Source organism: Coturnix japonica, chromosome 1 (assembly GCF_054131305.1).
Source record: "Coturnix japonica strain WE chromosome 1, WE-NBRP24, whole genome shotgun sequence".
Taxonomy (NCBI): Eukaryota; Metazoa; Chordata; class Aves; order Galliformes; family Phasianidae; genus Coturnix; species Coturnix japonica.
In genome coordinates this window covers 57943090-57964671 of record NC_140663.1, presented here as the reverse complement: position 1 = coordinate 57964671, position 21582 = coordinate 57943090, and the positions used below count along the sequence as shown (strand labels likewise).

Genomic DNA, 21582 nt, shown 5'->3' with positions numbered 1-21582 from the left:
TAACAGGAAATGGTCTCAACAAGAACAGCAATTCTAAGTTGCTTTGGAGGAGAAAAAAGGGGGGGGGGGGGGGGGGGGGAGGGAAGAAAGGAAAATATGTTTTTAAATGGAAAAAAAAAAAAAGAAAAGAAAAAAAAAAGAAAAAAAAGTAAAAAGAAGAGGAAGAAGAGGAAGAAAAAGAAGGAAGAAAAAAACAAAAGCCTTTATTTATTTCCAGTCCTTGACTGTGAATTTTACATGTCCCGGTAAACTACATTGTTTTATAAATGCTACTTTGGCATTACTCTTAAGTACACGAATGCTTGGTAGATTACAGATGCTTCACATTCTTCTCTTCCTCTCTCCAGGGCCATTAGACGAGGCTCAGGATGCTGTTTCCAATCCTTTAGAAATAGATTAACACTTAAGTGATTGGAAATAGCTAATTGCTCTTTTATCTTTTTAACTTTGCAACATTAATAATGTAAATCGAAGTAATCCAACAACAGAAACCTTTCTGATGCCAGGCGTTCAAATGAGCATTTCTGTATTGATTCAGCAAGTCTTTTGACTGTAGATTTGAAGTTAAAGCTCAGACCTGAAGTCTTTCATGTCTTCATACAGCACCAAAAGGTACACAGTTCATAAGGAAACTGCCCACAACTCATTACTGCTCTCATCTGACAAAAGGAGAATCGTATTTTTCCGCTGCTGGGACAAAAGCTGAGGGCCTGGAAGAAGAATCGGAACCTATTCTGAACTCTTCTTTGGGGTATTTAGCTATTTTTTAAATATATACATTTTTACTGTATTAGTACATTTTGAAATATCATTTCAAAGCAATGAAATTCAAAATTGAAGTATTATTTCAAAGCAAAATACAGTTATTTTGCTTATACAATAATAATAATAAAAACATTCCAAGTTTTCTTAGCTCATTATTTGAATTTCAAATGATTTTCAGATATCTCCCCACTAACCCAAATCTTTGCTTCCTGGTGAGTGAAGTTTTATCCTCCCCACCTCCTGCTTTCCTCTGCATATACTTCATCTCCAGTTTGCACTCCTTGCCCATTTACCTCTATAATCTGTCTCCATGGCATCATTTCACATGGTTGATACAGATTTCGTAGAATCATAGAACCACAGAATGGTTTGTGTTGGAAGGGACCCTTAAAGGTCATCTAGTCCAACTTCCCTACAGTGGATAGGGACACTTACAGTGAGATCAGATTGCTCAGAGCCCCGTCCAGCCTGACCTGGACTTTGATTTGAATCCCGTGCTTGACTTCCATGTAGCCAGATTCTAGTTCTGCTGTATCTATTTGCCAAGTGAGGAAATTAAAAAATAACATATAATTTGCTGAGGACTGGACTAGTCTGCAAAATCTGGATCTTTGTTTCAAAGACACTCTGCAGGCAAAGAAAGCTTATTTAAGAGAAGAAGATCGTTCTGCTAAAAAAGAAAAGAGCAGAAGCAGCTGTGACTTGCTCCTCAGACCCCAACTGGCAAGCTTAGGGCTGCTTGCAGTGTGGTTTTGGCTCAGCCTCATCCTCATTTGCAGTGATTAAAAGAATAAGAGCATGGCTTGTGTTTGGAAGGATCAAAGGCATCAGGCGTGTAGCAAGTAGATTATATCTTCTCCTGTAAGTTCCGATGGTTTCTTCAGTACGTCTTGATTTCTTGTTGGACTACTTCCAACAGTAGCTGCAGTTTGTGTGTGAGATAATCTGAAGGGGGAAAAAACAAAGGAAGTTTAATCTGGACAATATCCTATGCTATGGATGAAAATCAGAATATTGGCAAAGAGTGGATGAAGCATTTTATATTAGCAGATGACTGAATCTGTTTTCTTTCTTGCTGTGTGCTTTTTTCTGTTCACTAGCTACCAGTATATCCCAGCCCAACACCAAGATTCATAACTGAAATTAGAGGTTAAAATCAAAACCAGGCTCATGTTTTAGAATAAGTCACTGTTTTTGCGCCACCAGGGCTACACCGAAAGTAAACCTGTGCCATGCACTGCATGAGGAGGAAAGGCACTTCATTTCCACATCTACACTCAAACTCATTCCACTAAACACATGGCTCCTCCACCAGGTAGCCTGCGCCATCTTTTCCTACCACTTCTCTCCCAGCCTTTCAGCATATGTTTGTGCATGGGGTTACAGTGCCTGCCCTCCACTCTCTCCACACCAGCTTTCGATCTTTTTTGTTCAGCTTCATTCAGATTTGACAGAAATACTGATCCCACAGATATGATGAAGAAATGACGGTGCCGCTCTGCTTGGTTCCTCTTGACTGTAGACCTCAACCCTATCTTTTCTAGAAAGATTAGGCTGGATTATTATTATGTTCACAAGCAACCACCCTACTCCTGAGAGTGCTTAGGTCCAGAATGCTGAAACCCAAGAGCATACTTACAGAGCAGTCTGTGGCAGCGATTTGACATTTTCCTATGGATTACGAGGTAGTAGACTGGAAAGCCGCTTAAAACCATGGTGCATCCAATGCTAATGTTTACTGGGTCTGAGTACATAGACATTGCCACTGTGAAGAGGCAGATGATGGTAAAAGAGACTGGAACAAACAGGGGGACCTGAGGAAAAGAGCATAGGCAAAACTGGTCATACACACCCCTAAACTTGTCACCTGTGGCAACTGCTGATGGAAAATCTGAAGCCAAGAGCTAAATCCCTTTGAAACAAGCCGATCTTTGGTCATAACACTTGTGACTCACTTTGAGCTGCCTCTAGCCTGCCTGAGGCCTATGGCAACCAACGCAGGATAAAACAGACACCCAGCTCCAAAGCACCTGTGCCAAGAATGAGGTTTTCAATGACACTTTGCTGAAAGACCTAAACAGCACTCAGTGCTTCAGCCTCATTCTTTTGGGTGAGTTGATTCATCTGTGTTATTTGGAGGGTAAAACTGAAGTAAAAAGCTGTGACACATTTCCTACTTCTTTAGATCTGACCTCAGCCAAATTACTCCTCGCCACATCTGATAGAGTGAAGGAGCTGCTGACCTCACCTAGGGTGACAATCTCTTTTCTTGTAACACAGATCATATTTTGGATGCTGACCATACTGAGCTTGGGAGATCAGTTGCTCTAGTGATGGCAGCTGGCCAGCCACCAAACTTGCATGCTCTCATTGCCTTTGCCAGCGTCTCCTACGTGCTCGTATTCACACAGCACATCTGTCTGAGAGATGCATGAGGGGACTGCTCTCTCCCCTTACTGGTGTTTTCTTACCATTTTCAACTGTTTTCGAGCTGCAGGAGAAAAGTACCAGCACACTCTCTTATATTTATCTTATTATTTGTTCTCTGTAAGCAAACTGCTGATGGAGGAAGAAATATTTCTGACCACTGGAGAGCAGCACATGCACACACCACGTTCACACTGTTCTTTGCTCTTGCAGATAACCGTACTTTGGGTTTGAGGTGGGTCTAAAAAAATGGGGAGAGAGAGGAAGAGACCACCAAGCCAACCAAAACTCCATCATCTTCCTCACTCCTGTTCTTAGGAATTATTAAAAACCTACATCTCTATCTCAAACAGGTTCTCAGAAAGTTATGACACCACCAGTGCTACTCGGTAATACATTTCTCCCAAGAACACTAGTTTTAAATTAAAAATAATAATAATAGATCAAACTTATTAAAAATGTGAGTCTGGGTGAGTGCATGAGCTGGCCAGTCAGCAAGCTGGGAAGTCTCAAGGTCTCTGCTAAATATGCTGTTTTTAGTAAACACCAAGAAGAAAAACTACCCCAAATTCTGCATCAGGCCTCACTCAGCTCGGGGAGGAGACCCTGGGAGTGGTGGAAAGTGCTTCTTTTCCCTGAGTTTCTGGCTGATCAGCTGCCCAGTGCCTGTGGCCTCAGAGGTCTCCTCTCCTCTGCAGGAACTGGCCAGAGGCAGCATGCAGGCGTGACTGGAGAGGGGAACACGTTGTGCATGGCCCCAGACAAATGCCGCTTGCAGATGATCTGGCAGTGTGATAGTTGCCTCAAGCAGGGGCTCTAAAAGCCGTGCCAGCTTCTGGGACTGAGCACTCCCCATAAGCAGGACCACAGCGGCCAGCAAAGAGGTCCAGGAATGGATAAAGAAGACAGGGTGTCCTCCAGCTTCCCCTTGAGGAGTGGGGAAATGAACTCCCTCGGCTCCTCGCTTCCAATTCTAGTGTTTTTCATTGCTTATGGCCACAGGTCCCATGCATTCCAAATGTGCTGAAGCTGTGCACATGGAAGCACCGTGCATGAAGAAGTTCCTCATACCCCTTGGGTTGCCTGTACTTGTAGTTCAGTCAGCATTCCATAGAGGCTGCGTGTGGTAGGGAGCTCAGCAAGCTGTGCTCAAGTTTTTCATGCCAGGAGATGATTTCCCGTAAGTCAGGTTTGAGACTATTTCCCATAAGTCAGGTTTGCTCCCATGTTCCATCCGGCAATGCTCTTTTCCCAGTGACACCCTTCCATTCCTCACTAGGGCTGAGACATTCCTGATACTGACATCACATCCAAGCAAAAGTCCCTTCCTGAAGCCTCAGAAAGGAGAGCATGAGAACCGCCTTCTGCAGTTCCCAGCCTGATACCTTGGCCCCTGGAGCAAGTTGCCACTTTTCAGCTGCAACTGGTGGCCCCAAGTAGAACTGGTTCTAATACAATTTAGTACATCTGGTTGTCGGCTTATCAATCAACCTTGGGATTTCCCCACATGTCTTACAGAGAAATAGGGATTTAGAGCCCTCAGAGCCTAAAGGCAATCACAGCCACATGATGCTCTACTTCTTTGAAAAGGATACATAAAGAGAGAGAAAAATGACAGGCATGTGTTCCAGGCTGTCAGATACAAGCCATGAATTACCTTGAATGGGCTTTGCAGCTCTGGGTGACGGTAGCGATGGACAATGAGCCCAAGGGTGGCTAATCCTATGAAGAGCCATCGGGAAAAGCTGAAGAAGTTCAGTAGATGGTAGATATCTCCAATACACACCATGGCAGTAACCAAAGGGAACTGAGCATTGTAAAGATGAAATACAGCCAATTAAACCTTGCTGTGGTCCTCAGACATGGAAGGGTAATATGGATCATCTTCCCTAGCCCCGCTGCAATCACAGGTAGCTACTTCACAGACCCAACAATTCAGAGGTCACCAAACATGTTGCCAAGCACTCTCACAGACTGAAGAATGCCACTAAATGCAAAATCATGGTGCTGCAGAAAGGATGGAGACCAACAGCATTGCTGATGCTCTCTGTCCTGGGCAGGGCAATTCAAACACACAGGACCAAAAGCTTGCAGTACAGAGGCTTCACACAGAAGTATTTGCTAAGGTGGGGACTTTGAGACAGTGGGTTTGAGTCCTACTACTGACACGAGAGGACTTGCTTTTTTGCAAGCTGACAGTGTCTCAACACCCTTTTAAATTTCTCAGCTGCTCCAGGTGCTGCAGATAGCCATGCAAAACAAGAAAGCCAAGACTGCAAGAAGAGAGTTTCAGATAGGCAGATCTCCTTACCATAAGCATGACAGCTGGAAGGGGTGTATGTCTTCGAATGTGGATCATGGAGAAGAGAGGAGGCCACTGCCCTTCTCTGGAGGCCACAAACAGTGTCCTAGGAAAAGACAGGGAATTCTGTGTATCAGCATCCCACATCTGCACTAGAAATGAAAAGATCAGTAGCTGGACTGATCCCTTTATCACAGGTCTGCTATTTAAGGCCACAGTTCTGCATTTAGCATCACTTTTCAGTGGATCTGGGGAAAATATCTCCAAAGATTTGCATAGTTCTTCAAGGACCAGTTATCTCAGCATGGTGCAGAGCCCACCACTGGTAGGGTCCCCGTGGGTAACTAGTTAATAGTGACCTTTAGTTGAGCACAGCATGATCATGAGTGTGCTGAGGCTGGAAGCAGAAACAAGCCAGTAGGAAGTGGAGGGTTCACAAACCTTAAGTCTTTAGAAGAGAGGTTGGCAAGCTCCTGAAGAGGGGCTGTCAGTCCTAATGTCCATCTCAAAAGGAGACTGGACTTAAGACCAAGGAAAGCCTGCTCGGCTGTGCCACAGCGGCAGCTACATAGTAGGGATAATATATATATCTCTGTCTATAAATATAAACTACATAGAGATACACATAAACTAGAGAGAGAGATAAATAAAGCACAAGTTCCTCAAAGAGCAGAGGAAGTCTTTTGCCAGTTGTTGGAAAGTAGTTTTGTGTATTACAGAGATGACAGCTACACACAGGGCCAGCTATGAAACAACAGCAAAGAGCTCCTCGCCTCCATTCCTCCTCTGAATTGTGAAAGGGTAATTAAGGAGAAAGCATTGCATCCAATTTTATAAACTTAATATCCACAAACACACCATGCCAGAGCATCAGCTGGGCTGGAGCAGAGCCCAAAGCAGCTGGGGCATGAGTGTGTAACTGGTTTTATTGCTGTCTCTGTGGTTTTGCTGGGGTGTGGCTGGCCAGCAGCCAGGGAGGCCCCATCACAGTTTATATGGCCCTTCTGCAGTGATTATGTTAATGATGCCAGGAAGGGGGAGAGAAGGGTGGAAGAGACTTAGAACCTCTATGCTCTCCAGGGACTTCCCATCCTCAAAGAAAATCGCTAGCTAGGGAAGTTAAGTGGGGGGATTCTCCCCACCATGTTTAGCACAGAACTTGAGGGTAGCAGATCAAATAACTCATTAGTTCTTGTGCTTTGAAACATCCCTTTCATATCAAACGATCTTTCCTTTTGCAGTCAAAGCTGTGAAATGGAGCTGGCTCCAGAGAGTTTGCTCAGCTCCTCAGGACCAGGAGGACTCGCTATTCAATGGGCTTCCAATTTCAAGGCTCCCCCAAGGACACAGTATAGTCGCCAGTGAAGTTGGCAAGATAACTTTTCCATGGAACAAAGTTCTTATTATTGTTCCAACAGGGCTTGTTGAGCCTCAGCTATTGCTTTGGGAATGACCTGGCCCTGATAATGTTTCACCAAACTCAAAGCAAAGTTCTCCAGGGAGCGCTTGTTTTAGCCAGAGGTCCTCACAACACAGGGACTTGTACCCCACAGCAAAGGCGCTGGGTGAAGACAGCAGACAATGACTCTGCTTCACTGAGCAGCAACCATGTCAACAAAGCCCATAAGTTCACCAGAAACACTGGTGTTTCACTTCAAGATGGAATATAAAGTGTGGGGACAGGTAAAAATCTTGGTTTTCTGGCCAGCCAGAGTTTAGACCTAGCCAGGAAAGGGAGGAAGACACCTTTAGACAGCCAGCAGCGGCCTGCAGCTTATGCACTGGGAGTCAAAGGCCTTGATTTTCTCACAAAATGCCATTGGTTGTCATGTAGACAGGTTCTTCCCTCCAATATATTAAACTAAAATGCAACACATTTTGAGGGATCTGACCTTGAAAATGTGAGGATTCCTCCATTCATGGTGCCAAAGCAGGACAGCGCAACGAGGACAGGGACCACTGAGATCAGGTTTGTGCAGGCTTGCTGCACAAAGCTCTGAAAGAAGAGCAATTGTGAATGCAGAAACATGCGGCAATCTCCAGATAAGATCAGATACAAGAAGAAAAAACTTTCTCCAATGAAGGATTAAAATACAACTCAAAATTTTGCCTTTTCTACTGCTATCTCTTCATAGAATGACTTAGGGACCTCAAAACCCAACCAGCCCCAACCCCCTGCCACAGGCGGAGCTTCCACCCACCAGCTCAGGCTGCCCATCCAACCTGGCCTCAAGTGCCTCCAGGGATGGGGGCACCCACAGCTTCTCTGGGCAGCTGTGCCAGTGCCTCACTGCCCTCTGAGTAAAGAACTTCCACCTAACAACTAACCTAAATTTCTCCTCTTTTAGTTTAAAGCTATTCTCCCTTGTTCTATCCCTATTAGACTATGAAAGAAGTCAGCTCCCCTTCCTGCTTGTCAGTTCCTTTCAAGTACTGGAAGGTCTCAGTGAGGTCTTCTGGAGCTTTCTCTTACCCAGGCTGAACAATCCCAACTCATTCAACCTTTCCCAAGAGAGCTGCTCCACCCCTCCAGCCCTTTATCTGCAGGTTCTTTTTCATTCTCTTTTAGGAATGACTAGAAATTCATGTTGTCTAATAATACGGGGAAACAACAAAGAAAAACAGAAGTCTTTTATGAGGAAAATTATCTTTTAGACCCTTGTCAAAACCATCCCTTCCAGTATAAACCGACCACACTAAAACAAGCTATCAGTAGGGTGACAACTCACCACAGCGACAGCTGGAGAAGCCAGAACATCTTGTGTTCCCAGGGCGGTGTAATAGGAGATGTTGGTGAGCATATAGCCTACAATGACGGTGATCACAGACACAATGACAGCCAGGGGGATGTTTCTGTAAGAAAGGGGTAGAGAGACAAGCAGTGAACAAGCTGTTATCTCTTCGTTTTTCATCGTGTTACCGCAGACTACAGCTGCTGTTGGTTAAGCGAACCCACAGACTTATTTCCTTCCTGTTTGCTAGTGTTTAGGGATGCAGTGGTTGCCCAGGGCTGAGGCACAAAAGCCATCTACTTCTCCAGCCTTACCGTTCGGGTCTGACCAACTCCTCACGCACAAAGCTGGTCTGGAACCTGTGCAGACACAAGGAGAGGCAATGAAGCAGCTCTCAGACAGTGACACACCATCAGTGAGTTGCCCTCCCATCAACCTACCAGCCTGAATAGGCGAACATGCCTGCATAAAAAGCCAAGGGCAGCTTATCTGGAACCAGCAACTGCCTGTCAAAAGCATCCTGGAAGTTTTTGGTGTGGCCTACAGAGGAGAAAAAACAACAGGTGCATCAGAGATGGACATGGTTCCCTCAGGCTGTGTCCCACCTGCCCAAGCCTGGGAGAAGCGTTTGTGACTTTGTGGGGACCAGCTATTCAGATCTCTCGCACTGTTTTAATTTGCAGTGCTGTGTTGGCATAGGCAGGGAAAGAAGAAATCTATCATCTCCTGTCCAGCTACAAGAGAAATGTCAGGAAAGGCACTGTCTGTAAATGGCAGATCATGGAGAGGAGAAGACAGTTCTCCCTGAGTTCTCCCATCCTTTCTTACAGCCCAGCTCTGATTCCCTGAGCTGACCCCTCTCCCCATCCACTGGCAGCCGGATGCTGGCTCTGTTTGATGTTGTGCAGCCACAAGGCAGCTAATGCAGCTCCCCCGGCCCCATGCTGCGCGGAGCATGGGAACCGGGTGCAGGGGCTACTGGCGTGGGAACGGCCCCGCAGGAGGGGAAGTGGGGACACAGGGGGAAAACAAATGCAGTAATAAAAACTAGAGGTGATTGGATCAAAGTGCATTTTACCAGCTCCTCCGGTTTTCCTAAAAGTGCTCAGCTTGAAATAAATCTGATGTGATGAGTGGATGAGAAATGGTCAGTTTTACAGAGCCATTCTTCCTCAGAAAAGAAAAAAAAACAAACGTACAGATCAAAGTCAGGGTATTGGTTATGGGGCAGATTTTATCAGACCTCAGAAAAACAAGGAGAGGCACGGAGCAGCCTCTTATCTGAAGGAAGAGCAACAGGGGCACAGCCAGAAGGAGTTGTATTTCTAACGTTTTCAGATCCAAGTGGCCCTAAGTTTGGGTTCCACGTCTATGTTCAGTTTGCCATTTCAACATGTCTTTAAAAGAAAGAGGCACAGAGTTTGTGTGGTTGTTCCTCCCAGTGAGGCTCCTCAGTTGGGTGTGGGGTGTGAAGCACTGATCCAGCGGGGCTCTGAAACAAATCCCAGCCAAGGGAAGGCGATGGCAGGGGGAAGAACAAGAGTGTAAGCAAAGGGAGCAGGGAGAGGTTGGGGAGCGAGGCAGACTCACTTAAAAACAAGCACAAAAACGATGTTTAAAAAAATATATATATATGGATTTGAAGAAAACTAGAATAGAAAATGGAATGGGCCTAGTCTTTTTATACACTGGGGGTCTTTATACACTACAATGGGGTAGTCTTTTTATACACTAAAGTGACTGCTTATAAGTGATGGCACATAAAAAGGATTTACTGTCTGCAATATATTAATGAGTGATTTAGAGTCCCCCGTGAGTCACATTAAACACAACCTGTCATCCCTGGGTCTCTCAGTGGATTCTCTCTCCAGATGTCACCAGCACTTATCCTCCTTGCTGGAAGACTGTGCCAGGGCTCCAGATTGCCATTTGAAGGCATCCCTAACAATAACGACTCTGGATTTCTAGCTGCAGGGCAGACCTTCAGTTCAGAAGTGCTGCCTGCCCGAGGGGGTTTTTGTGCATTCAAAGGAGCCAGCTCCAGACATCAGAAAGAAACATGAATGTTGATCCTCCTGCCTTTGTTGTTTCCTCTGCAGAGGAAGGAAATAGTGTGAAGACAGAGCCGGCTTCATCCCCTGAGTGTGAATGCCATGGGCTTTTCTATAAACTGAGGCTTGGATTAAAGCCAGCACTCTTGTATCAATCCCAGAAGATATCACTGGGAGGTTTTATCTCATGTTTTCTTTTCCTCTGGAAATGAGCACGCAATCATGCATGAGTCCATTGTAAGTTTACTACATGACTGCCTATTTCCATTAAGGGGTAAAAAGCAGCAGCTGAAGCCACAGAAAGGGTAGAGATGCAGTTACCAGGGCTCAGATGGGGGCTGGGAACTCCTTACAGGGCTGTGACAGGCTCAGAACGCCTGTCTCAGGTGTCTCAGACACAGGATGCTGTCACATGTCCCCGATGTCCATGGCACCTGCACTGCTTTGGAAGGGCTTCAAGGCATGCAGACAGTGGGTACCCCAAAGGAAGGGGCCAGCAGAGGACTGTGCTTCTGTCAGCCCAAGTGGTCTCATACAGCCCTATTCATTCCCAAAAACCTGTGGGGAAAGCTGAGCTGGGAACACCAACCCCACAGGAGTGACACAGCTTGAAGCCAACAACCCTGCACTCAGCCCTGAGCTGGGTACATACAGCTACCACCTACCCTGTGTCAGCAGCATCATCCCCGGCACAATGATGAGCATGAGGGCCAGCAGCTTGACGATGGAGAGGGCTGTCTGCAGCCGTGCGCTCCAGGTGACGCTCCAGGAATTGAGGGTGAGGACTGCATCTGGAAGGGAGACCATGCTGCAGCCCATGCTTGGCATACACAGGAAGAAATGTCCCTGCTTTGATGGTGGGGGGGACAAAAACGCATCCTCCCACAGAGGGTGTTCAGAGCAAAAGCAGCAGACAGGATGCCTTCAGGTCTTGGGCCCCAATCCCAGAATATAACACCTTGTAGGAAGTTTGAGGCAGAGAGGCCCCGAGATGTGGCATGGAGGGTTGTACTTACAGTAGCCTAGGAGAGAGACGAGCTTCACAGCAGGGACGGGGGCTGCACAGGGGGCAAAAAATGGCTCCAGCAGGTAGCGGCCGAATGCCAGAGAGACCACAGCACTGTTGGCGGGCCTGGGGAGGGGAACCAGGCAGGATCACTCTTGGCTCCATGGATGGCTTCAACATGGCGGGACAGAGGGAGCAAAGCTTCCTCACAGTGCTTAGACCCACCCTACCATGCAAATCCCATCATCTTTTTCACAGGTTTTCTCAGTAAATAGGCTAAGAGGCACATGAGGCAAGTAGATTAATTCTTAACTCAAAAACCAAAGTTGAGATTAATCACACACAGCAGTGGTTCGTGTGTCCTGCTTCATCTCAGCGCACATGGAGGACAGGCCATTGGGAGGGGAGGATTTGCTTTTTCAGGTGGAAAAAAAAAAAAAGAAAAAAGAAAGAAAAAAAGCAATTTACAAATTTCTAGCTTATTATTTAACTTGGGACTAAGCCAGAAAGTCTCTTTTTCCACAGAAGAATGTGAGAAGCTTCACGATGGAAGCAAAAAATCAGAAACTAACTTGTTGTTTGCTCTCAGTGGCCAAAAAATACCACAGCTCTTGAAGGACACCAGCTGCCAAGGGAGAAGAAAGAGATTCCTCAAGCACAGATCACAATGAACACATGCAACTATTTGCTTGTTCTGTCTTCTTCCTTTTATCACTGACAGTCTTTAAAGTTGTCCAGTTGGGAGCTGTTTTTTTTCCCCCATTTCCTTTACAAACTACATAGACTATTACCTGGCACCGTAACTGAACACCAAAGCAAAAATAAACCAAACAAACACAGCAGCAAACTGCAGAGCACCCAGCAAAAATCAAACAAACAAAATCTCTTACCTGATAGCAAAAAACTCTGCCCACAGAAACAAGAAACTTGGCAGAGGCCCCAGGGTTTCCAAAATGTAGATGTAATGTCCTCCAGACTTGGTGATCCTTGTTCCAAGCTCTGCGTAACACAAGGCACCTGGCAAAGTTAAAGTATAAATGAGCTGAGTAAATCATCCTTTGGATTTCCTCTGTTCTCTACGCCTTTCAGGTCCTGAAGGAGTCTGCTTAAAATAAGCAGTGAAGCAGAGGAAGACAAAAGGTTTTTAGCAGAAACCATTCCTTTCCGAATTGGTGTGTGTTGTGATGTTTAGAAGTCAGTTCACTCTTCTGTCAGAAGGAAGGAAATTTTCTGCTGTTTTGGTTAATGATACAACTTGTCCAGGGAATTCATGTGGAAAGGTGTGAGAAAGAACCACTGCGCTACACTACAAGAGACTCCTTTTGACAGATGTCCCAGAGGTTTGAGTTGTCCCCTCTCTCCTATTCTGTCAGGGTATGACCCACAGGGTGAGATACCCCATCTGCTTGTCCCAGCATGGGCAGCCTTGCAGGAGCCCCAAAGTGATACAGCTGTGCCCCCCCTTCTTTCCCTCCTCCCAGAGAGATCACTCGTGGTCATGCCAATGGCAAAGACCCCAGACTTTCCTGCCTCTCTGTGAGTCTGTGCCAAATCCCTGCCCAAAGTCTTGAGTGTAGACAAGACACCTCACATTTAACCCAGTGGGTCTCCTTTTATGCTGCAAGCTTGCATTTAAGTGTTTTGCTGAAGTTGGGCTAGAAGAACAAAACAAATTTAGCTACAAAATGCAACGACTTGACAAAGAGGCAGCCAGGCCACAAGAGGAGACCAAAGGATGCCTCCCCGTGCAGGGGTTGGGCTACATGAACAGCACACACCTGATCTCTTTTCGTTCAGCTCAGTTGAAAGAGCATCTGTGATTTTTCTTCAGGCAAAAATAGATTTTTCCCCACTCAGCCATACACAAGCTGTATCACACGTGCAGAAATGTAGCCTATGCTCAGCAGCACATGGAACTTGAACTGGTAGGCATAGCAAAGAGCAAAAACCACAGTCATTCCCAGGTAAATAATTGAACGTCTTGGTTTCTAAATGCCACATCTAGAAATGTCTGATCCAGGGTGTTTTGTCCACATGGAGCATTTCTCCATTTTGCTCTGTTCCACTCCCAGTTACTTACACTTCCAGTTTTGCTGGCTCCCTTCACCTGCTGGGTGCTCAAGCAAAGGCCGACCCAACTTCCCACTCACCGAACATGGAGAGGAGCCCACAGGCAAACCACACCACCAGGGAGAACCCCACAGTGCCTGAGTTTTTCAGCACTCCTTTGGGGGAGATGAAGATGCCGCTGCCAACCATGCTGCCGATGAGAAGCGAGAAAGCCCTCAGCAAAGTTATCTTTTTCCTCAGAAAGACAGCCTCCTCTTTTTTCTTATCTTTCCCCATGGCTGCTCTTCTAACCCCAGGGGAAGGGCATGCATTGAGGAGATACGGAGAGCCTCAGCCGTCTTCAAGTTTCACCTGTAAGACAAGGAAAGAGTGAGGGATCTGGAGGGATCAGGACAAGATTATTTGCAGCAATCTGTCAAGATCTTTGGAGTCCTTCTCTACCTCAGGATCCACCCATCAAGCAAACTGCAGGTTAATTTAATGGGGCCTAATTTGGGTGAGCATCGATATTGACACAGTGGCAGAAAGGATATCTCAAGTTGCAAAATCAGCAATCAAGACCTTGGAAATCACCTATGTAATTTTTTTTGCATTTCTTTTTTTTTTTGCATTTCTTTTTTTTTGCTATTTCTTTTTTCTGAGGAGCAAAAAGCCCTTTTAAGTGAGGACACAACTGATATGTTTCAGTTTCCTAATCATCCTTGGTGAATGCAAAAGCCTTGACTGCAGCTTTACCACAAAGCCTTCGTTTCAGCAGCATTTCTTAACATAATGTCATGCCAAGCCCTTTTATTATCAGGTCACTGAAGAGCCAAGGATCACTATGGACATCAGTTGTAGGACAGAGGATAAACAGTCACTGATACCAGAGATGCTTTCGATACTATTAATATGAAAACCCTTCTGGGTGACAACAAAACGAACAAAGAGCTTTTCCAAGAAAAGAGAGAGCTGCAGACACTCCAGGGATCAAGAAGGCTGACTTTGATCCAGCTTTTGTGCTGCAGCAAACTCCCACTCCATCACTCCAGCCCTTGCCCCCTTCACAACACAGTGGCTCTTGGCTGCCAGGACAGCAGTGTTAAAAGCCTCATTTCCAGGCTGTCAGTGACAGGACATGGAGTCCACAGACTGTGATCGGGGACAGTTTGTTGCAGGAAAATGTTCTCTTCTTTCCCTCCATTCTGGGCTGGTGCCTTCATCAGGAAACTCTCCATCCACTTAGGTAGGTAAGGCAAATTCAGGTAGCAAAGCCTAATCTGCTGTTATCATCCTCTCCACACCCACATGCTCTGCCTGCATGTATTTTCACTCGCTGTCCGTCACAGGTACAGCAAACATTTACCCCAGCCCCATGACTGCGTGCTGTTGCAAAGAGAGACTTTACAAGAGAACCACATCTCGTTTCCTTAACTTATTGAACAGGCAGAAATCCAAACACCTACAGAAATCCAAAGTAAGTAATCCTGACAGACCGCGTTCTCTGTCCCTGCAGTTCTAAGGGGACGCTTTCTGCTGCTGCTCACCCATTGCATGCCCCATACAATCCCAGTGTAATTCAGGGCTTCTGCCCCACATCCATGCTCATCTCCCAGCTGGAAGAAGTGGGGGCTATCACTTCTCTCCTAGCACACAGCTGAACAGCACATGCACAGAGCCCTCTCCTCCCAGCGGCGTTAGCTGCTTTCTCTGAGATCGAGCCAAGCCTGCACGAGCATCTTCCCTATCAAGCCAGCCAAGTCTGATTATTAAGTCTCTAATGAGCCCCAGAGGACTGCATGGGCTGATGGGTCGCAGCAGCAGCACCATGGAACCACTGCCCACAACATCAGGGGCTGCCCAACACTGGGGCTGGCACCGACCCGCAGCTCCCTGAGCCCCGGGCTGCAGCAGCTCCTGGCAATTAATAGCACGCACCAAACACCACTGTCTGCTATTGGGATTTCTAAGCAGAAGAGAGAAGCACAGAGCATTCATTTGTGAGGGCGAATTGAAATCAGTGTGAAGAGAGATATGTTGTGCACAGATAGGGCTAAAGCACGACTGTGAGAAAATTAAAAGGGCACTTATCTGGTTGGCTGGGGGTTAAACCAAGTGGGTGCATTTGCAATCCTTCAGATTCCCATTCCTTGGTGGGATCCCAGGGCGGTAAAAGGCAGCAGCTCCTCACGGGCTCTGAAATTCCATGGAGAGAGGGGAGGATAAAAAAAGGAGAGATCAAGTCAAATTTGCACACCAGGTTAATGATCCACTGTAAATAACAAACTCCGTACTTCCGTCCACATGCTGTTTTTCTTTATATACGTTACTATTGCCATATGGGGGTATTTGTAGACAAAACAGCACAGTACATTTCAGAAAGGTGAATTCTATCAGGACTTCTTCCAGACGCCTTGAAGGAAAGAGAGAAAAAAGAGGCAAGGGGGAAGCAAGCAAAAGTAATAGAAAGCTGTTTAACAGCAGTTCGGAGACACCTAGCAGTGTGCCTGGGGAACCCGCTCTCCTGCTCTGCTTCTCGCTGAATTCCAGGCACATTAACATGCAGGGATGTTAATCCTGGTTGCATTGCTTAAGAATATTCACAATGTGCTTAGCCCAAAGTAAACGCACAAAGCTGCTTTTTGTTCACCCTTTCACTTAGGCTACAGGCTCACATCATTCTTGTGCAAAAATACCTTTGCTGGAAATCAGCAGCCGGTGGGACCGGAGGAAAACAGACCCATCTCACAGCTTCCCACCTGCTGCATGTTTACTCCGTTGTTCTTCGTTCTCATCGATTTTTCTCTTTCCAAGCCATTAATCTTACCTTGCAGACATTGCAGCATAGATGGAGATGAAGGAGACCCATGTATAAGGGGAAGCCGCGTTTGCTATCTCCAGTGGTGCCTAGAGGCCCCAGCCGAAAGAAGGACCTATCGCCATGAGCACATGAAGAGATGTCACTGCCAGAAAGCCATCCACACAAACAAGCAAGTTAGAAAAGTCAGAGAGAAAAAACACCATCCCCAGCTGGGACCTGGAGCAAGCAGTGACCTCCCTCCTCTCCTATCATGCAGGAAGCGGGTGGCATCTCTGGGAAACAACAGTTCATACCTCCAAAGTCCCAGTTCAATGACTTACCAAAAAAAAAAAGCCCCTACCAGGGAATACTCCTAACTGTTTACAGCTGTATTTTCTTTGCGTGGGCCTCAATCAATACAATACAGCCAAGAACAGGTTAACCCCTTCCTTTACGCAGAGGTGTCAAACTGTTCACTGTGGTCCCGCTGTTGGTTTTGTGTGTTGGTTTTTTTTTTTTGAGCCAATAAATGTCACTCTAGTTCAATGTCTGCCACAAGGCAGAGTCTAACTAAATAAAATCAGCAGTGAATGGGAGGGTTTTTTTAATTCATGCATGAAAGTAGCATAAATAAGCTTTAATGAGGCTGGTGGTGGTCTGTTCTGGGAACACGATCAGAAAATCTATTTAGGAGACCTGAGAGATATTTGTTTATAGACCATAACGAACACAAGAAACTGGCTGAAAAGACAAGATGTGCACCTCAACTTCTTTTCAGCTTTCTACAGCTGTTCTACCACCCTGGATAAGAAACCCAAAGGGACAGTAGTTAATAAACCAGCTCATTCTCACAGCCTGAGCTGTAGTAATAAACGCATGGTGATTGCTATAGGTGGAAGCATAAGGATCATTTCCAGCACCTCCTCTTTCTACAGGACTTCACCAATTTACTCTTGAGAGTTATCTGAGAAGAGTGGAATGTCCTCATGCTTCTTTCTTAATGAAAATACTTTGCGAAGCGGTTTTTGGCCTGGGTCACACTTACCACCTTATTTAGGGGCTTCCCACTGTCCTTTGGACAAGAGTAACCATTTCTGGAAAGCAGACCGACAAGTCTGACATTGCTGATGTGATGATCACCTTTTAATTGAGAACCTGAAAACGTTGAACCCACACTTCCACTCTTTTGCTAGAAAGTGTTCCAGCTGAGCCTGGTTTTCACACAGCAACATTCATGATGTTCTGGAGCTCCTTCCTACCAGGATTTCTGACCTGCACTTAGTTTTAAGATTATTTATTACAATCAGTCTGCCAAAGAAGCCATTGCAAATGCATATATTTTAACAAATAGCAGCACTGATTTATCTCCACAACATGTACAGATTACATGATGTCATCCCACTTTTCTGAGTGTCTGAGTGTAACTCTTCATTCAGCTGCCACAAGAAACAGGCTTCTGTGCAGCCAGAACTCATTTCCCATGGAAGTCACGCAGGAACATCGGCTCATGAGGATTTCTTCCTTTCATGTCACCTGTGACATATGCAAAACATAAATATCTGACTGACACGCACCTGATTAAAACAGACTCGACTCTTCTCCCACAGCAGCAGCTATTAAAGTCTATTAGAGAAATGTACCAGCATCCCTGTGAAAAGAACTAACACAATACCCCTTACAAACAAGAGAAGTAAATACCCCAAGCATTTGCCTCCCTGTCCATCTTTCCCAAAGGGGCCAGCGCCCAGAAAACCAGGCTCTGGGGCACAGATAAGAAGGATTTCACAACGAAACTGTGGAGCATAGCAGGATGCTCTGTGAGGCCAGCGTCTTGGCTCAATAACCTCTCTTGTGGGGCACAGCGTAGGGAACGGTCCTTAGAGCTTTGTTCTTTGGCGGACTGCACTCCAAGTAGCAAGCTGTTTTCACTCTCCAGATCAGACCTCCTCCCTGGAACAAGACAGTTTGTCCTATTTGAAACTGTTTTCTTAGCTGCGTAAGACGGAACACAAACAAAAATAAATCTCAACTTTTCTATCTGGTAGAAGAGATCCAACAGAAAAGCCGAATGCGGTACCAAAGTAAAGCCAATTTTACCCAAAATGAGATACAACCATTCAAAATTAAAAAAATAAAATAAAATCCTGAAATGCAGCAACATTCCTGCTCTTCCTGATGATTTGTTGGTCTTTATCAGCGCTGTGGTCTGAGTTCTGCTCTGCCTTTGACGTGGAACTAGCCCCAAGCTCTTGCAGGAGAAATTCCACCATTAACCAAATCTTTGCTTTCTCTCTTGCCCTAGCTGGGAGCTATAAAAGCAAGTCCTTCCTACTACTGCTCTGTGACCAGCCAGAAGCAAGCAGCAGGCTGTTCCCTGGGGAGATGGGTCCCCATCAGGGTTAGAGGTGCTGAGTGGTACTGAGGGACACAGTTTGGTGGGCATGGCGGTGATGGGTTGATGGTGGGACTAGGTGATCTCAGTGGTCTCCTCTAACATTAATGAGTCTATTCTATTCTATGATTGCCACACATCCCTGGATCTGCTATAGAGGGGGAGTGGGGTGTGCTGTTGATCAAGGCCAACATCCTCACCTGTGCTAGGAAAACAGCCCTTTCATCCTCCTTTATCCTCCATCTGCTTTTGGATGAGTCCAACCTCAGAATCTTCTTAGAAATGTTCTACAAGAACAGGACACATCTTAGAAATGCCAAAGTGGCCCCACTCATCGCCATCTGTACTCACAAAGAGAACATTCTCTGCTAATGCAAGTTGTTTTATCCAGCCACGGAGACAGCTCTCCCTGCTCAAGATGTTTTGTCAGTGCAGAGGAAACCTTCCCCTGCTCCTGTTACACTGCATGTTTGTTGGATGGTGAGCCCCATCTGACGGAGGTTCCTGACCTAACCCCACTTTAACCATCTGGAGCTGAATCCTTCCAGGACTGACTGCAATTAAATGCCTCTTTCCATATTGCCTCATATATTGTGCTGCGTTCCCCCTTAATCTCACTGAAACGTTGCTGATTTATCACCCCAGGCCTCCAGCTCCCCTAAGGCTCTATCACAGTGCCTGGCTTTCTTCTTTCTCTTCCTGCCTTGAGGGAATTCAAAAGAAAATTTAAAACTTAAAAAAGAAGAAAGAAGGAAATCTTTCACATTGGGATTATCCTCACACTCATGATTGCTATTCACCTTTGATGTAGCTGTCTGACTGATGGTTAATCCTCAGCATTTGGTGCTAACTGTCCCATTGCAGTACCTGGGGCACGCACAGCCCAGACTCTGCATCGAATATACCTCAGGACTGGGGGGGACTCTCCTTTTGGCCTCTGTTCAGCTGTTGCTCATTTATTAAAATAGAAGCCAAACGCACAGTTAGGCTGGAGGGAACACATTTCCTCGTTAAACTTTTCTGGCTTTCATCCAGAGTTTCTCAAGCTATGGAGATTTGCACTTTACTGCACAAAGTTTCAGATTAATTGCTCACCATTCCCTGTGCCTCTGATGGAGGGGAGGAGCATGAGAAGGGTTTCTCTGACCAGAAACACTACCTCATCCCCGTGAAACAATACAGGAATGTACATCCTTGGTCTCTGACCGTCCATCCCAGATAACAGGGAGCAAGGAGTGGGAAAGAATTTGTCAAGGGTGGTGGTTACCAGAGGGGACAGGATAACAGCAGGAAGCAGCTCAGGCAGAGTTTTAACCCCAGGTCTGGAAGGAGTCCTCCAGGCTGTGAACACATAGGTCCTGCTTTGTGGCTGCAGTGAAGCAGAAATGTGTTATTACATCTCATGGTTTAGGGAATGAACATCTGGCACCAGGCTCCCTGAGCATTCACCAACCATAGCCCGCTAAAGCAGATGCTGAAGTGCAAAAGCACACCAGAAGCACGTGCTGAAGGGCCATTTAGATCATGACTGCGAGGAAATGCTGTTCCCTGGAAAACCTTATCCCAATAACTGCATCTACAGATCTTGGTAAGGGGTGGCTATGTGTCACTGTGTCATGATAGGAATGAGTGTGTTGCCTGTGCCAACTTTCCCCCATCCTGAGGGATGGAACCAAAAACCCAACTTGTGTGTCTTTCCAGGTAACACATAGGACACCTCCCATTTTCACTCATTTTTAGTGAGAATCAGATTCTAGGAAGAAGCATGTAAATAAAAGCAGATCAACACACTCACTGGGAAGGTTAAGTCAACATCGGACCATGTTTACTTAGTTTTAATGTAAGTACAGTCACAGAAGTGTCAGCTGGAACAGATCTCTGGACACCGCTGGTCTTGTGCCCCATGAGGAGCAGGGCTGTTACCAGTGCTAACTCACATCAGCCATGGATTTCTCTAGCTTGGTTTTAAAAACACCCAAGGATGAGGAGTCCCTGACTGTTCTGGGCACAGTGCTGCACCACCTGCCTGGAACAATCCTCTCCCAGTGTCCACATTGAAGTTCCCAAGCCACCCATCATCCACAGCCACATCATCTGCCACTACAGGCACCTGCAGCAGCTCAGGCTTCATGTATTCCTGCACAGATATACTTGTACTTATCTTCAGTGTTGCTTCTTGCCATCCCTTGTCAAACCAGCCCCAGAGACTCCTTCACGTTTCCCTGAAATCCTTGGACTCAGCAGAACTGTGTGCTGAGTTGTCTGAAGCACAGAGGGCTACAGCATAGAGAAAGGTGCCAAGTGGATGTTCCCCAGCATGAAGGCTCCAGCACAGATAACCCATCCATGGTGCTCCCTTGCCCATATCCCCCAAGCTTTACATCCAAACAAGTTTCTGCCTCAGAAACCCTTTTCTTAGGGCACGCTATTCAATTTTGTTGTAATTTAGGTTTTCCCTCCTCTCTCCATCCTGGACTAGGAACCTCTCCATGATCTCTGCTCGTCAGCCTGATTGCATCATCCACAGCAGGTTGGCAGCATGGTTGCATCATCCACAGCAGGTTGGCAACCTGACTGCATCATCCACAGCAGTCTGTCTGCATGATTGCATCATCCACTGCAGGTAACATTAGCAAGAATAGAAGGAGAAACAAACAGCACTTCACACAGCACACAGGCCCAGTAGTTAAGAGCACTTGCAGCCAGCAGAGGTTACAGACCCCAGTCAGGATGAATACTAACCTGCATCACTGAAGGAACTACAATTGTAATTATCCGTGTTGAAGTTGAGCTCACTACATCTCCTGCTTCAGGAGCGGATCTGAGCACAGCAGGAACCTCAGGAGGTTTTTACTTTTCCCAGAGGTGTCCTGCATGAGGGAGAGTGTTGCAAAACACCGGGTCTCTGCAGGAATTCCATCCCAATGCAGCTGCTCAAATGTAATTGTGAAAAATATTAGCAATTGAATTGTGAAGGCACTGCAAAACAGCTTAGTACAAAGAAAATAAACTAGCATGCTGTGCTTGATGTAAGCACACAACAGTCTCCACATGTCAC

At 46.1% G+C, this 21582-nt stretch overlaps 1 protein-coding gene across 3 annotated transcripts; it reads right to left on the bottom strand.

The window, feature by feature from the left end:
* Positions 1-183: 183 nt before the first annotated feature.
* LOC107316020 (cystine/glutamate transporter-like) lies at positions 184-16380 on the bottom strand. Of its 3 annotated transcripts, XM_085521672.1 has the most exons (14): positions 16160-16380; positions 15427-15528; positions 13434-13707; positions 12174-12300; positions 11294-11409; positions 10943-11068; positions 8667-8766; positions 8541-8585; positions 8224-8347; positions 7387-7490; positions 5504-5600; positions 4850-4999; positions 2405-2579; positions 184-1710 (listed from the first exon to the last, which is right to left on the bottom strand). In XM_085521672.1, the coding sequence occupies exons 3-14, from the start codon at positions 13627-13629 to the stop codon at positions 1646-1648; spliced, it is 1425 nt and encodes a 474-aa protein (XP_085377798.1). In that variant the 5' UTR covers positions 13630-13707; positions 15427-15528; positions 16160-16380; the 3' UTR covers positions 184-1645. The 3 variants fall into 3 exon arrangements, with proteins under 3 accessions (XP_085377798.1, XP_032301599.1, XP_085377801.1); XM_032445708.2 differs by having other exon boundaries at positions 13434-15528; XM_085521675.1 differs by lacking the exon at positions 16160-16380 and adding an exon at positions 15627-15875 and having other exon boundaries at positions 13434-15528.
* Between the last annotated feature and the right edge of the window lie 5202 nt (positions 16381-21582).